The sequence below is a fragment of the Salvelinus sp. IW2-2015 genome, linkage group LG31, assembly GCF_002910315.2.
Source record: "Salvelinus sp. IW2-2015 linkage group LG31, ASM291031v2, whole genome shotgun sequence".
In the NCBI taxonomy this organism is placed as follows: Eukaryota; Metazoa; Chordata; class Actinopteri; order Salmoniformes; family Salmonidae; genus Salvelinus; species Salvelinus sp. IW2-2015.
This window is the reverse complement of record NC_036870.1, coordinates 21,463,734-21,479,793: the sequence shown is the minus strand read 5'-3', so window position 1 is coordinate 21,479,793 and position 16,060 is coordinate 21,463,734. Positions and strand designations below refer to the sequence as shown.

The 16,060-nt window shown below is 48.3% G+C and overlaps 1 protein-coding gene across 1 annotated transcript; it reads left to right on the top strand.

The window, feature by feature from the left end:
- The first annotated feature begins 7,089 nt into the window (after nt 1–7,089).
- LOC111955549 (transmembrane protein 196) lies at nt 7,090–10,557 on the top strand. Its single transcript, XM_070436388.1, has 5 exons — nt 7,090–7,167; nt 7,925–7,937; nt 8,810–8,947; nt 9,221–9,363; nt 9,490–10,557. The coding sequence occupies exons 1-5, from the start codon at nt 7,090–7,092 to the stop codon at nt 9,556–9,558; spliced, it is 441 nt and encodes a 146-aa protein (XP_070292489.1). The 3' UTR covers nt 9,559–10,557.
- Nucleotides 10,558–16,060: the final 5,503 nt, after the last annotated feature.

Here is a 16,060-nt window from a genome sequence, read left to right as displayed (position 1 = left end):
GAGAGTAGGGGAGAGAAGAAGAGGAGAAGAGGGGTGAGGAGCGGCGGAGAGAGAGAGAGAGAGAGAGGAGAGAGAGAGAGGAGAGTGAGGAGAGGAGGAGAGAGAGAGGAAGAAGAGAGAGGAGAGGAGAGAGAGAGAAGAGAGAAGGAGAGAAGAGAGAAGAGAGAGAGAGAGAGAGAGAGAGAGAGAGAGAGAGAGAGAGAGAGAGAGAGAGAGAGAGAGAGAGAGAGAGAGAGAGAGAGAGAGAGAGAGGAGAGAGAGAGAGAGAGAGAGAGAGAGAGAGCAGGAGAGAAGAGAAGAGAGATAATGGTCAACTAAAGGATCTCATACACACATGCCGCTCCAGATAGGTGAAGCGTCTCCTTGCTGTGGTTTGTGTTCCTCCCTGACCCGGCTGAGTCCAACGGCTCCAGGACGATACTGGAGACCCCAGCCCCACTCTAACACTGACAGCAGCAGCAGGCTCCACAGGATTTTCCGCTGGAACACATCCTGCCCGGGCATCCTCCTGGAGACCAGTCCGCCTGTCTGCCCTCCTAAGTCGGCTTCAGTCAGGAGGACACACGGGTTGCAGCAAAACTTTTTAAGGAAAAACAAAAATAAGCGTTTCATAGGCTGCTCCCCGGAAAACAGTCACGGTTGTTGATAAGTGTACTGTCCTGGTTAAATATAGATGACCTGGATAAGTTCAGGTTTCACCCCATTTCAAAACATTATATTGTACTTGTGCCAACTAGCAAACCGACCCGGAGGATCCAATGCCGGCAGACAGAGGAGGAGAGGGAGGTCAGCCCTTGGAGAGCAGCTTGATGTCCATATCCCTGATGAGGAAAGTTCTGGCAGGAGATCAGGTAAATCCGCTTGAAATGTAGAGTAGGTTGCCTTCCACGGACATCTCTGTCATGTCGAGTAAATTATATATTTTTTATTTAGCCTACCTATTTTATTTCAATGACTTACCTGCATGAATAAAGGCTGGATCAAATCCAAAAGTGAGTCGTCTGGTTGCTCTCGCTGATAACGGGAGCTCCTCAAGTCAATAATGAGAGGAGAGCATTCTGCTCTGAACGGTCGCTAACGAGACTGGCACGCGGTTGCTGTCCATGGGGCTTAAACGCTTGCGCAGACACTCTCAACACCCTTCCGCGACCCGACCCAAGTGCCCTCCAGTTCTCTCTCTCTCTCTCTCCCCCTCCCCCCTCACTCTCTCCTCTCTCTCCTCCCCTCCCCTCTCTCTCTCTCTCTCTCTTACACACACACACACACACCACACACACACACAACACACACACACACACACACACACACACCACACACACACACACACAACAACACACACACACACACACACACACACACACACACACACACACACACACACACACACACACTCACACAGAGAGAGAGACTCCCCCGGACAGTGTGGCACCTCCTCCTCCGGTCTTTCAGTTTAAATTAGACTCTAGAGACTCTCCGGTCCTGGCGTGACCCCCGGGCAGTTTCCAGACACAAGCCGTGTCATTAGCACAACCCCTGTAAAACAATAACAGTGAGATGATCTATGTCACAAAAGACACATGGTTCATGATCAACTTCTTTATGTTTTCAAATCAATCCACTTTTTAAAGTTTGTCTTGGCTAAAGCATTGTGTCCGTGTTTACGCTAACATATATACAGAACAGTTTCATATCTATCTGCCTAGCATCTTCTGCTGACTCTGTCCATTGTTCTACCCTTTTCATAACGGTCTGTTCGAAAGAGCCTCTCTCACCTGTGTGCAGTTGCAGTGTAATGAATGGAATGATGCAATCTAAAGAACATAGATTTCTAAACTAAACTGCTTTTTACTGTTCTAGCTACTGTTATAAAGGAATATTCAGTAGAAATGAGAACGCCTGCATGGGGGAACTCAACAGACTTCTTCTCTCTCTCTCTCTCTCTCTCTCTCTTCCTCTCTCTCCTCCTCTCCTCTCTCTCTCTCTCTCTCCTCCCTCTTCAATTTCAAATTCAATTTAAGGGGCTTTATTTGGCTGGAGGTCTGTGAAAGGTTCCATGGAGGTCTGTGAAAGGTTCCATGGAGGTCTGTGAAAGGTTCCATGGAGGTCTGTGAAAGGTTCCATGGAGGTTTGTGAAAGGTTCCATGGAGGTCTGTCCCATTGATGTTCGCCAGATGAGCTAGTTTCTATGCTGTCATAATTTCAGTTTTCATCTGGTTCCTCTCTCTGTCTCTCTCTCTCTCTCAGTTTCTCATCTGTGGGATGTGTGGAGTCCTGTGTGCTAGGAAGAGGACTGGACTCATCGTAAGTACACATGCAGGCACACAAACACACACAAACACACACACGTAAAACCAAAACACAGACACTCACTTATGCACACACACACACCATACACCAGAGTACAGAGACACAGGACTGCAGGTCAGTGAGTTAGAGAGTGTAGCACTGTTGTCCTCTGTATGAGGGTGTGAGCACGTGCAGAAATATATCCAGGGCAGGAGGTAAGAGTTACTCAGGTCCTTCAGAAAGAGAGACTAGAGGAGACAGGGACAGGAGTCATCTCTTTCTCACCCCCCCTTCTCTCTCTGCCTCTGTCTCTCTGTCTCTCCCTCCTCGTCTCTCAGTCACCCCTCCCTTTCTCCCCCATCTCTCTCTCTCTCGCTTGCTCGCTCTCTCTCTCTCTGTCTCTGTCTCTCTCTCTGTCTCTCTTTCCCTGTCTCCTCTCAGCAGTAACCCCTCATTTTCTCCCCATCTCTCTCAATTCAATTCAAAGGGCTTTATTGGCATGGGAAACATATGTTTACATCGCCAAAGCAAGTGAAATAGATAAACAAAAGTGAAATAAACAATACAAATCAACAGTAACACATTACACTCACAAAAGTTGCAAAGGAATAGACATTTCAAATCTCATATGTCTATAGTGTTAATGATGTGTAAATTGTTAAAGTACAAAACGGAAAATAAATAAGGGTTGTATTTACAATTGTGTTTGTTCTTCACTCGTTGCCCTTTTGTGGCAACAGGTCTCTTGCTGCTGTGATGGCACACTGTTGTATTTCACCCAGTAGATATGGCAGTTTATCAAAATTGGATTTGTTTTCCAATTCTTTGTGAGTCTGAGGGAAATATGTGTCTCTAATATGGTCATACATTTGGCAGGAGGTTAGGAAGTGCAGCTCAGTTTCCACCTAATTTTGTGGGCGGTGTGCACATAGCATGTCTATTTCTTGAGAACCAGGTCTGCCTACGGCGGCCTCTCTCAATAGCAAGGCTATGCTCACTGATTCTGTACATCGTCAAAGCTTTCCTTAATTTTGGGTCAGTCACAGTGGTCAGGTATTCTGCCACTGTGTACTCTCTGTTTATATAAGGGCACAGGGCGAGACCCAGATATAGACACGTGAGGCAGATGGTTTGAGTCTCTGATATTTACTATAATCCAAGGGGCAGGCAAGAGAATAGTCATGGACAGGCAAAAGATCATAAACAAGTACAGGAGGTACAGAGTGGCAGGCAGGCTCGAGGTCAGGGCAGGCAGTATGGTCAGGCAGACGGGTTCAGAGTCAAGGTAGGCAAGGGTCAAAACCGGGAGGACTAGCGAAAGAGAGATAAGAAAAAGCAGGAGCACGGCAAAACAAGCTGGTTGACTTGACAAGACAAGACGAACTGGCAACAGACAAACAGGGAACACCAGAATAAATACACAGGGACTAATGGGGAAAACGGGTGACACCTGGAGGTGGGTGGAGACAATCACAAAGACAGGTGAAACAGATCAGGGTGTGACAGTACCCCCCCCCCCCCCCCCCGGGAGCATAGCTGGCTGACCGGGGTGCCTGTGATGAGGGCCGGGTCCAGGATGTCTTTAACGGGAACCCAGCCCCTCTCCTCCAGGCCATAACCCTCCCAGTCAACCAGGTACTGGAAACCCCTGCTCCGTGGTCGAACACTCAGGAGGCGTCTCAACGTGTACGCTGGCTGACCGTCGATGACATGGGGGGATGGGCCTAGAAACAGAAGACAAAGAATTGTGAGACAAGGGCTTAATCTTGGACACATGACAAGTAGGGTGAACACGGAGGGTACGGGGTAACAGCAGACGAACAGCAGTGGGACTAAAGACTCTAGAAATGGGGAAAGGACCAATGAAACAGGGGGAAAGTTAGCGGTATTCCACCCGGAGGGGCAGGTCCCATGTGGACAACCATACCCTCTGCCCGACCCAATAGCGGGGAGCCAGAGTCCGGTTGCGGTCCGCTTGTCGATGATACCTGGAGGCGGTCTGGAGAAGAGCCGCCCAAGCTCTTTTCCAGGTATGCCAACAGCGGCGGACGAACATCTGAGCTGAGGGTATCCCTGAGCTGAGGGTTGACCTCAACTTCTTGCTCTGGGAAGAGCAGAGGCTGAGCAGGAAAGAGTGTTCCTAGCATATTTCACCCAGACCAGTTGCTGGCTCCAGTTGGTGGGGTTACTAGCAACTAGACACCGAAGTGTCATCTCCATGTCTTGATTGGCTCACTCCGACTGGCCATTGGATTTGGGATGAAACCCGGAGGACAGAATAGCCGATGACACGATAAGGATGCAGAACGCCTTCCAGAATCAGGACGAGAACTGAGGACCCTGATCCGAAACCATGTCAACCGGGAGTCCATGGATTCGGAAGACGTGCTGCACCATGAGCTGGGCCATCTCCTTGGCTGAAGGTAACTTGGGAAGAGGGATGAAATGGGTGGCTTTGGAAAACCTTTCCACCACTGTCAGAATGGCGGTGTTACCGTCTGACGGAGGAAGCCCAGTGACTAAATCCAGGGAAATATGGGACCAGGGGCGATGAGGGACAGGGAGTGGCTAAAGGAGGCCAGACGGAGCTTGCCGCGGAGTCTTGCTTTGAGCACACACCATGCATGCGGCGACAAAGGCCGAGACATCAGGAGCCATGGTGAGCCACCAGAAGCATTGTCGGAGGAAAGCCATGGTAAGATGAGCCCCAGGATGACAGGTAAGCCTGGAGGAGTGAGCCCATTCCAGGACCTGAGGCCGGGCCGGATCAGGAACGAACATCCGGTTAGCCCTAGCCCCCCCAGGGTCCGGCTGGGAACGTTGTGCCTTGCGGACCAGAGCCTCAATACCCCAAACAATCGCTGCCGCCAAATAAGAGGCAGGGAAGATGGTCTCAGATTCAGAGGTAGTGGCAGTGGAACTGTACAGATGGGAGAGAGCGTCCAGCTTCACGTTTTCGGTAGGAGATGGTGAAATTGAACCTGGTAAATAACAGGGCCCAACGAGCTTGCCTTGGGTTGAGGTGCTTGACAGTGCGGAGGCATTCTAAATTCTTATGGTCAATCCACACCAAAAATGGATCTTCCGCCCCTTCCAGCCAGTGCCTCCACTCCTCCAAGGCCATCTTAACCGCTAGGAGTTCCCGGTTCCCAACGTCATAGTTCCTCTCCGCAGGGTTACGATGATGGGACATGAAGGCACAGGGATGAAGCTTTTGGTCCTGGACGGATTGCTGGGAAAGGACGGCCCCTACTCCCACGTCGGAAGCGTCAACCTCAACCACAAACTGACGGGTCGGGTCTGGATGGATGAGGGCAGTAGTGAATCACTGCTTTAGGTCCCCAAAAGCCTTGTCCACTGCTGGAGACCATGTGAATGGTACCTTGGGAGAGGTGAGTGCAGAGAGGCGGGCTGCCAGGTTGCTGTAGCCCCGAATGAAATGGCGGTAGAAATGAGCAAACCCCAGAAATGTTGTAGCTGCACACTGGACATGGTCTGGGTCATGGTCTCCACCACCGCTCTCACCTTTTCCGGATCCATCTGAACATTCCCTTCAGCGATGATGTGTCCCAGAAAGGAGATAGTGGAGCGGTGGAACTCGCCCTTCTCAGATTTTACAAACAACTGATTTTCCAGGAGGCGCTGAAGGACATGTCGAACATGGAGAATGTATTCCTGGCTAGAACGAGAGAAAACTAGGATGTTGTAGAGGTAGACAAAAACAAAACGATTCAACATGTCCCAGAGCACATCGCTGACCAGGGCCTGGAAGACAGCGGGCGAGTTGGTGAGTCCAAACGGCATGACCAGGTACTCATAGTGTCCACTGGCAGTGTTGAAAGCCGTCTTCCACACATATCCGCACAAGGTGGTGGCCATTCCGAAGGTCCAGTTTGGAAAAGATGGTAGCCCCCTGGAGAGGTTCGAAAGCTGAGGAGAGGAGTGGTAAAAGGGTACCGATTTTTTTATCCTAATGTCATTGAAGCCCCGGTGAGGCAGAAGGGTGAACGCTCCCAACAGCCAGAGAGTCCTCAATGTACTTCTCCATGACCTTGGTCTCAGGGCCAGACAGGGAATATAGCCGGCCTCGAGGTGGTGTGGTGCCCGGGAGGAGGTCAATAGCACAATCGTAAGGACGATGTGGAGGAAGGGGGGCAGCACGAGTCTTGCTGAAAACCTCCTGGAGGTCATGGTACTCTGCGGGAATGGCAGAGAGATCCAAGGCCGTATTCAATCCTGAAGGCAGACGTTCCGGGGAAGCCTGCGCCGCCTTCAGGCAATGTGAATGACAGAATGGGCTCCAACCCAGGATTGAACCCGTGGTCCAGTCAATATCGGGGTTGTGCTTTTGGAGCCAAGAAAATCCCAAAACAATAGGGATGTGGGGAGACTCAATGAGGAGAAGCTGTATTGACTCACTGTGGTTTCCAGATACCCGCATATTAATGGGAACTGTGCTGTGCGTGACTCTTCCAATGGAGCAGCCGTCCAGTGCCCTGGCATCCATGGGAACGGAGAGGAGTTGAGTAGGAATACTTAGTTCCGATACCAGGATAGCGTCCATGAAACTCCATGAAACTGGAGTTTGGGTGATGGGAATTAGAGGGTTCCCAGTCAGGCTCACCAGTGTACTTGTACCTACTAAGGATTCAGGTCTCTTCACTGGGCAGGTGGCTATGTAATGCCCTACAGCACCACAATACAGACAACTACTGGAACTTAGCCTGCGTGAACGTTCCCTAGGCGATAATCTAGCTCTTCCCAGTTGCATAGGTTACGGTGTATCCAACTCACCCTTCGTCGATGATTCTCGAGGGAGGTTGGGTGGCCTCGGATCCTCTCGGAAAAACAGCCTTCGGGGACTTCCGGATTCTTTCGGAGGTGAGCGAGCCATAGAGGATGGACGAGTGTGACCTAGGCCAGACCTCCTCTCACTCCGGCATTCCCGCAATCGAGGTCCACCGGTAACTCCCGAGCAGCTAGCTCATCTTTTATCACCTCTGATAATCCGTGAAGGAAGGTATCGAATAGGGACTCTGGATTCCAGGCACTCTTGGCGGCCAACTTGCGAATGTCTACAGCGTAGTCTGTCACACTACGGGAGTCTTGATGTAATTCAAGTAGTTTTCGGGCCGCCTCTCCCGGATACCAGAGAATCGGAAAACATTCCTCATCTCTGCCATGAAGTCTTCCAGATCCCGACAAATAGCGGATTGTTGCTCCCAAACTGCCGTAGCCTAGGAGAGCGCCCTTCCCGACATTAGCGTAATAATATATGCTATCTTTGACCGATCCAAAGGGAATAAAGATGGCTGCAGCTCAAAAATGAGGGAGCACTGAGAAAGAAAACCCCAGCAGGTTCCAGGATCACAAAAATATTGCTGCACAGGTGGTAAGCGGGGTTCTCGGGGAGCCGGGGTAGGCTGTACAAACCCACCACTAATAGTAAAAAGGTTACTGGGTGGTTGGGGGGTCTCAGAGGTGGCGGGCTGCCTTTGAGCCAACTCCCTGATATGCTCCATAATAGCCTTAAACCCTTGGTCGTGGCGTTCCGTCAGGGAACGAAGCCCTTCCAAAAGGTCCAGCAATAGCTCCTCATGCCTCCCAATGGTGGCTCTTTCTCCTATCCTCCTCTCAGAAGTCACAGAGGTGTAAATGACTGATCCATACCAAAGTAATGGCTCCTTCCTCACTCTGTGTTATTCACTCTTTCCTCTCCTTTCACTCTTTCCATCTCCTGGCTTATGCATCACCCTCTGTCTCCCTCCATCACACCTTCTTTCTCATCCTTTCACACGCTCTCTATCTCACTGTCATTCGATCTCACTTTAGTAAAAGCCATCCTCTACTCTCCTCCCCCTTTCTCCTCTCCTCTTCTCTTCTCTCTGTGTGATGATTAGGTTATGGTAGGTTAGTGTATCTCTGGAGTCTGATGTGTTTCCAAACGATGGCTAATGACTGAAAAGGGAGCTCTGATTTGTAACATTAGGATCCCGACGTGTGTGTATCCACACACACACACACCACACGCACACACCACATGCACACGCACACAGACACAGACACGCAGACACAGACACATAGACACACACACACACACACACACAGTAATAAAGTGTGTGGGGATACTTAGTGGTCAGTACACTGTAACTGAGCTACCAGGAAAAGTCAGAAATTTGTGCGTGAGAGCGAGAGAGAGAGAGTGAGAGAGGCTAACTATGCAGTAAATAATACATTTTGCGCTTTAAGAAATATTCAACAACAGCACAATATTTACAGTGATACAGTAGGAAACTATAAACGGTGTGTTCCATCTCGTTCCCTCCCATCTCAGCATGTATTGTTTACTGCTGACAAGGTAGCTACAGTATGAGGAGGTGCAGTAATTTAAACCTGTGTGTGTCTCTCTCTCTCTCTCTCTCTCTCTCTCTCTCTCTCTCTCTCTCTCTCTCTCTCTCTCTCTCTCTCTCATATCTCTCTCTCTCTCTCTCTCTCTCTCATCTCTCTCTCTCTCTCTCTCTAGATGATTTCATTTTCTCAGCCTGCTGTATCTGTGGTCTGATTGGAGGGATTCTCAACTTCCAGTTCGTTCGGGCGTTGTCACGACGACCGGACTCTCTCCGCTCGCTACACCTGGCGGCCATGACCATTGCCTGCCTGGGTATGCAACGCTACGAAAGTCTACAAAACTCAGTTAAACATTATATTACGTTACACTACAGGCAAATCAACTCATTCCTACTCCAGGTAGTTGAAGTAGGGCGATGCTGACCCAACAACTCTAATCTGCATGAAACCTATCTTTGTCTGTATGTGAAGGGTTATTATTGAATACCTGCTATAAAATATGAACTGTGGTACAGTAACCTTCAACTAAGTTCTGGCACCATTCAATTCAGTAGGTCTCTCTCCCCCTTCTCCCTCTCTCCTGTAGGTATCTCTTCCTGTACTCTCTCTACCTGGTTGACCTGTCGTCTGGCCAGTTCAGAACAACAGAGGATGTTTCTGGAGAGAGAACACTCACTGCACCACTCACATGAGATGGCTGAGAAGGAACCATACACACACGGATCTTTTGTAAGAAACAAACACACACTCACATGCATGCGTGCTCACACATTGCTACTGATTTCTCCTAATTTGTGTGTATGTGTGTGTGTGTGTGTGCTTTCATGCGTGCATGCATGAGTGTGTTTCTAACAGGAGATCCTGGACAACTCCAGCAACGGGATTCCCCAGATCTCCTACAACAGCAACACCACCTCTCTTTGACAACAGACACACATTGTTGCCCTGACAACAGACACACCTTGTTGCCCTGACAACAGACACACATTGTTGCCCTGACAATGGACACACCTTGTTGCCCTGACAATGGACACACCTTGTTGCCCTGACAACGGACACACCTTGTTGCCCTAACAATGGACACACCTTGTTGCCCTGATAACAGACACACCTCGTTCCGCTGACCATGGGGTGATATCATCCAACAGAGCTGAGCAGCACTATTACACAGTTGTGTGTGGAGAACTTCAACACAGATGGAAGAAGTTGTTTCCCAAAGGAAAACTGAAATGAACGCTCTTCTTGGACAAGTTGTTACTAGTTCTGATAGTCCTAACAGACAGTCACATGACCTCTGACCTCACAGACCGTGGGGCCAGCCGCTTCAAACTAATGAGCACAAAAGAAGCATGCAATCAATTTGTAATCTCTCTCTCTCTCTCTGGCTATATGAATGCAGGTATACTGTGTTTGAAGGAAAAATGCTATAGCTATCTGATGTAGAGCAGAATATGGAATGCTTTAAATATTATATATGCAACCAACGATGCAAACTGAATATCAGTGGTGGCCAACCATCCTCCTGGAGAGCTACTGGGTTTGCAGGCTTTTGCTCCAGCCCTGCTCTAACACACATAATTAAGTTAATCAAGATCCTGGAGACTGAACACCAAGAAGGTCTCAAGGAGGTGGGTTGGCTAACCCTGCTGTATATTCATGCTTGTATATCAGGAAAACAATCATTATCTATGGAGTGACAATATGTTTCTTTAGGCTTCTATCAAACACACATAAAACTCTGGAAATGTTAGATGGTGTTGTAGATTTCATAACCAGTTCCAGAGACACACACACACATAGATGTCAGGCATCCATTCTGATATTGAATTAAAGGAGACGTGCTCTCTGCTAAGGGGACTATTGTCTGTGGGAGAACAAGATATTGATCTCACACGCCAGTGTGTGTGCGTGTGTGCATGCTAATTGAGCATTAAATCAAAGTGCTCCTTAAAAATGGTCCTCTGAAATCTCACTTAGCTAACCCTATTCACAGACTTGTCTCCCTATCTGCTACTACAGACAGGGGTAACACAGTAACCAGAGTACTTAGTTAACCCTGTTGATCTGTCACGATCTGCTACTACAGACAGGGGTAACACAGTAACCAGAGTACTTAGTTAACCCTGTTGATCTGTCACTATCTGCTACTACAGACACACTGTAACCAGGGGCAACACTAACCTTGGTTAGTTACAGTAACTAACCAAGGTAAGAGACATTAGGCTTCTTGACAGACTGCATGTCCATGGGTCCTTAACCTACACGCACAGACACACACCCAGCTGAGACTTGTGACCTCTCAAACAGATCTACAGCTACTCTAACTACATCAATGATGTTCAATAGCTCATTACGCTGTTTGCTTACATCAGACTACACCGTATCCAGCGTGTGAGTGTGTTGACAGGGACCACGGCATCAAACTCAGCCAAGGGCTCTCTCGCTGACTAAGGAGCAGCGTCACTATTTATCAAATCAAATGTATTTATATAGCCCTTCTTACATCAGCTGATATATCAAAGTGCTGTACAGAAACCCAGCCTAAAACCCCAAACAGCAAGCAATGCAGGTGTAGAAGCACGGTGGCTAGGAAAAACTCCCTAGAAAGGCCAAAACCTAGGAAGAAACCTAGAGCGGAACCAGGCTATGAGGGTGGCCAGTCCTCTTCTGGCTGTGCCGGGTGGAGATTATAACAGAACATGGGCCCAAGATGTTCAAATGTTCATAAATGACCAGCATGGTCAAATAATAATATCACAGTAGTTGTCGAGGGTGCAACAAGTCAGCACCTCAGGAGTAAATGTCAGTTGGCTTTTTCATAGCAATCATTGAGAGTATCTCTACCGCTCCTGCTGTCTCTTGAGTTGAAAACAGCAGGTCTGGGACAGGTGGCACGTCCGGTGAACAGGTCAGGGTTCCATAGCCGCAGGCAGAACAGTTGAAACTGGAGCACAGCAGCACGGCAAGGTGGACTGGGGACAGCAAGGAGTCATCATGACAGGTAGTCCTGAGGCATGGTCCTAGGCTCAGGTCCTCTGAGAGCGAGAGAAAGGAAAGAAAGAGAGAAAGAGAGAATTAGAGAGAGCATACTTAAATTACCACAGGACCACGGATATGACAGAAAAATACTCCAGATATACAGACTGACCCTAGCCCCCCGACACATAATTACACATTATCTTGGACCAAACAGGCAAGATATACCCCACACCCTTTGCCCAAGCCACAGCCCATACACCACTAGAGGGATATCTTCCACCACCAACTTACCATCTTGAGACAAGGCCGAGTATAGGCCCACAAAGATCTCCGCCACGGCAACAACCCAAGGGGGGGGGGGGGGGGGGGCGCCACCCAAGACAGGAAGACCACGTCAGCGACTCAACCCACTCAAGTGATGCACCCCTCCTTGGGACGGCATGGAAGAGCACCAGTAAGCCAGTGACTCAGCCCCTGTAATGGGGTTAGAGGCAGAGAATCCCAGTGGATAGAGGGGTCCTAGGGCTGGTCCACGTCACTGTGACAACATCAGACATGCGACGCCAAGGAGAGTAGCAGGACCTGCTGTGTTGTGTGTGTGTGTGTGTCGTTGTTCTGAAGACAAGCGTCCAGAGCTGAATCAGACCCGGGCGACCTTACCTATCCAGTGCTGCCCTATCACAAAGTGGTAACACTAGAAGAGAGCTCTCCAGTGTGTGTGTGTGTGTGTGTGTGTGTGTGTGTGTGAGCGTGTGTGTGAGCGTGCGTGTGCATGTACTGTAATATCCTGTGTTTCACCGAGTAGTGGCTGAACAAGGAAATGGATAAAATACAGTTAGCTGGGTTTCCGTGCATCGGGAAGGCCGAACAGCAGCCTCCGGTAAGATCAGGGGGGAGGGTCTGTGTGACTTTATTAACAACATCTGGGTCACGATCTCTAATACGAAGAAAGTCTCAAGGTTTTGCTCGCCTGAGTTGGAGTACCTCATTATAAGCTGTAGACCATACTATTTACCAAAATAGTTTTCTTCTATATTCTTCGTAGCTGTCTATTTACCACCACAAACCGATACTGGCACTAAGACTGCACTCAACGAGCTGTATAAGGCCGTAAGCGAACAAGAAAATGCTCATCAAGAGGCGGCACTCCTAGTGGCTGAGGACTTTAATGCAGGAAGACTGAAATCACCTTTACTCCACACAGAGACGCGTACAAAGCTCTCCCTCGCCCTCCATTTCACTGATCTGACCATAACTCTATCCTCCTGATTCCTGCTTACAAGCAAATTTTCAAACAGATAGTACCAATGACGCGCTCAATACGGAAGTGGTCCGATTAAGTGGATGCTAAGCTACAGGACTGTTTCACTAGTACAGACTAGAATACGTTCTGGGATTCATCCGATGGCATTGAGGAGTATACCACATCAGTCACCGGCTTCATTAATAAATGCATGGACATACGTCCTCTCTCCACTCCACTCCCCCTGTGTTGGGGCAGCAGCCAATCAAAGATCTGCAGGGCATATTGCCCAGCCAATCACTGCCTTGACAAGCCAACGAGCCTAAGGTGGGCTCCAATCTGGGTACTGGAAGGGCGTGGCAGGCACTACTATCTCCAACGCACATCAACCCCAGTTATCTAACTTGACCAGTAAAACTTTAACAGACAATACAAAATACTCCTCCTGAACACAATTATAAAATTGTGTCCCAACCCAGGTTGGGACTGGCTGAGTAGGTCTACTATGCCAAGAAAGACATCAACACACGCTGTACAATAATCAATCATATTTATTGTAAGTTAACAGGATACAGAGAGCGGGAAAAGGACGTGATCATTAGACCAATAAGGAGAATATCAGTGTTTACTTTTTAACAGGTATATGCTGATCTCTAGTGGTTAGAGTGGGACTTACACAACATAGAGGAGAGGGAATATCTGTATATCCAACAGCGGTTGAAAAACAAGTTTTAATGACTAAGTGTATGTAAACTTCCGACTTCAACTGTAGTACACTTTATAAGTTCATTATAACATTATAGTATTTCTCCCTTCAGTGTCTCTAGTTTACAGTGTGGACTCCCCAGTTCTGAATCCTGCAGGTCATTGTCACTCAGTTCCAGTTCTCTTAGGTGTCAGGAGTTTGAGTTAAGAGCTGAGGCCAAACCTTCTCCTTGTGAGTTTACATTGATTCAGCCTAAACAAAAAATAAGATTGCAAAACAGTTGAAAGTTACTTACTTGTCACCAAATCCATATTTGTGTAAATCAAGCATAATATGATTGATTATGGGGATTTGTTGTTATTGTGATCTAATACTAAGTACTCACAGAGCTGTTCTGGAGCCTTTGACCACTGGCAGCAGCCTCAGAAATTCTTCCTCTGATCTGGAGTATTTCTTCAGGTCAAATACAACTTTTCTGAAGTCAGTAAAACAAAGACCGGAGCTGACCACTGTGCAGGGGAGAGTTTGAATTCTGAGAGACTTCCTGAGCTCAGGAAGCTTTGGATCTCCTCCACTAGAGAATGATGCACCTCTCGGGAGAGGGATTCTCTCTGATATCTCCTTGATGTACTCAACTATTTCCTCATTGGTCTGTGAGCTGTTTCCTTTCTGAGTCCATTAACCTCCTAGAAGAGTCTGGTTGGACTCCAGTGAGAGGTTCAGAAGGAAGCGGAGGAACATGTTCAGGTGTCCATTCTCACTCTGTAAGGCGTTGTCCACAGCTCTCTTGTGTAAGTTGATAATTAATTTGTGGCTGGATGATGAAGTAAATTTCCAGGATGTATTTTTGATGAGTCGATTTTTTCCACTGTTGATGAATGTGAAAAACATATAAAGCAGCCAGAAAGTCCTGAATGCTCAGATGAACAAAGCAGCACACCTTACCCTGGATCAGCCTACATTCTTTTCTGAAGGTCTGTGTACACACTCCTGAGTACACTGAAGCTTCTCATCCTCATAGAAGATCAGATTGACTTTTCCAACTGTTTGAAGGCCAGTTTTCCAAGTTACATAATCATCTCTTCATCCTTGTGTAGAACTTTAGAGGTTCTAAGGTACTTCTGATTCCTCTGTTGGGTCTGAAATACCATAAAGTGAGTGAACATTTGAGTCAGTCTTGGACATCTCTCCACTCTGCTTCCCTCAACAGTCTCTCTAGAACAGTGGCTGAAATCCAACAGAACACTGGTATGTGGCACATGTTGTGGAGACTCTTTGACGTCTTTATGTGTGTTATGATTCTTTTGGCCAGGTTCTCATCATTGATTATTTTCCCATAGTACTCTTCTTTCTGTGGGTCATTGAACCCTCGTACCTCTTTCACCTGGTCAACACATTCAGAAGGGATCTGATTGGCTGCTGCAGGTCAGGAGGTTATCCAGACGAGAGCAGAGGGAAGCAGATTCCCCTTGATGAAGTTTGTCAGCAACATGCCCACTGAGGTTGACTTTGTGACATCACATCAGCTGTCATTGTTCTTGAAGTCTAGAGGAAGTCGGCACTCATCCAGACCATCAAAGACAAACAGAACTTTGTACTTGTCATAGTTGGAGATTCTTGATTCTTTGGTTTCTGTAGAGAAGTAATTAAGAAGTTCAATCACGCTGTACTCTTTTCCTTGATTCAAATTCAGCTCCCGAAAAGGGAGAGTAAATATGAATTGGCTTTTTCTTCAGCCCATTCCAGAATTAACTTCTGCACAGAGACTGTTTTTCCAATGCCAGCAATTCCCTTTGTCAGCACAATTTGGATAGGTTGGTCTTGTCCAGGTTAAGGTTTGAAGATGTTGTTACATTTGATTGGTCTGTCTTGAGTTTCTTGTCTCCTGGATGCTGTCTCGATCTGTCTCACCTCATGTTCATTATTGATCTCTCTACTTCCACCCTCTGTGATGTATAGCTCCGTGTGGATCTTATTGATAAGTGTTTTCTTGCTCAGCTATTCCCTCAAACACACACTGAAACTTCTTCTTCAGATTGGATTTGAGTTTACGTTGGAACACGTAGCACGTGCTTCTCACCTTCAGCGCCCCCTCTCTGGCACTGCTCTCCTGCTTCTCACCTTCAGCGCCCCCTCTCTGGCACTGTTCTCCTGCTTCTCACTTGCAGCGCCCGCCTCCTCTGGCCCTGCCTCTCACACTTGCTCTCTCACCTTCAGCGTAGCTCCCTCTTCTGGCCTGCTCTCCTGCTTCTCACCTTCAGCGCCTCCTCTGGCACTGCTCTCCTGCTTCTCACCTTCACGCGTCCCTCTCCTGGGACTGTTTCCCCTGCTTCTCCCTTCAGCGCCCTCTAGGCACTGCTCTCCTGCTTCCACCTTCAGCGTCCCTCTCTGGCAGCTGCTCTCCTTGTTCTCACCTAGGCGCCCCTCTCTGGCATTTGCTCCCTGCTTCTCATACCTTCAGCGCCCCCTCTCGGCACGTGCTCCTCCTGCTTCTCACC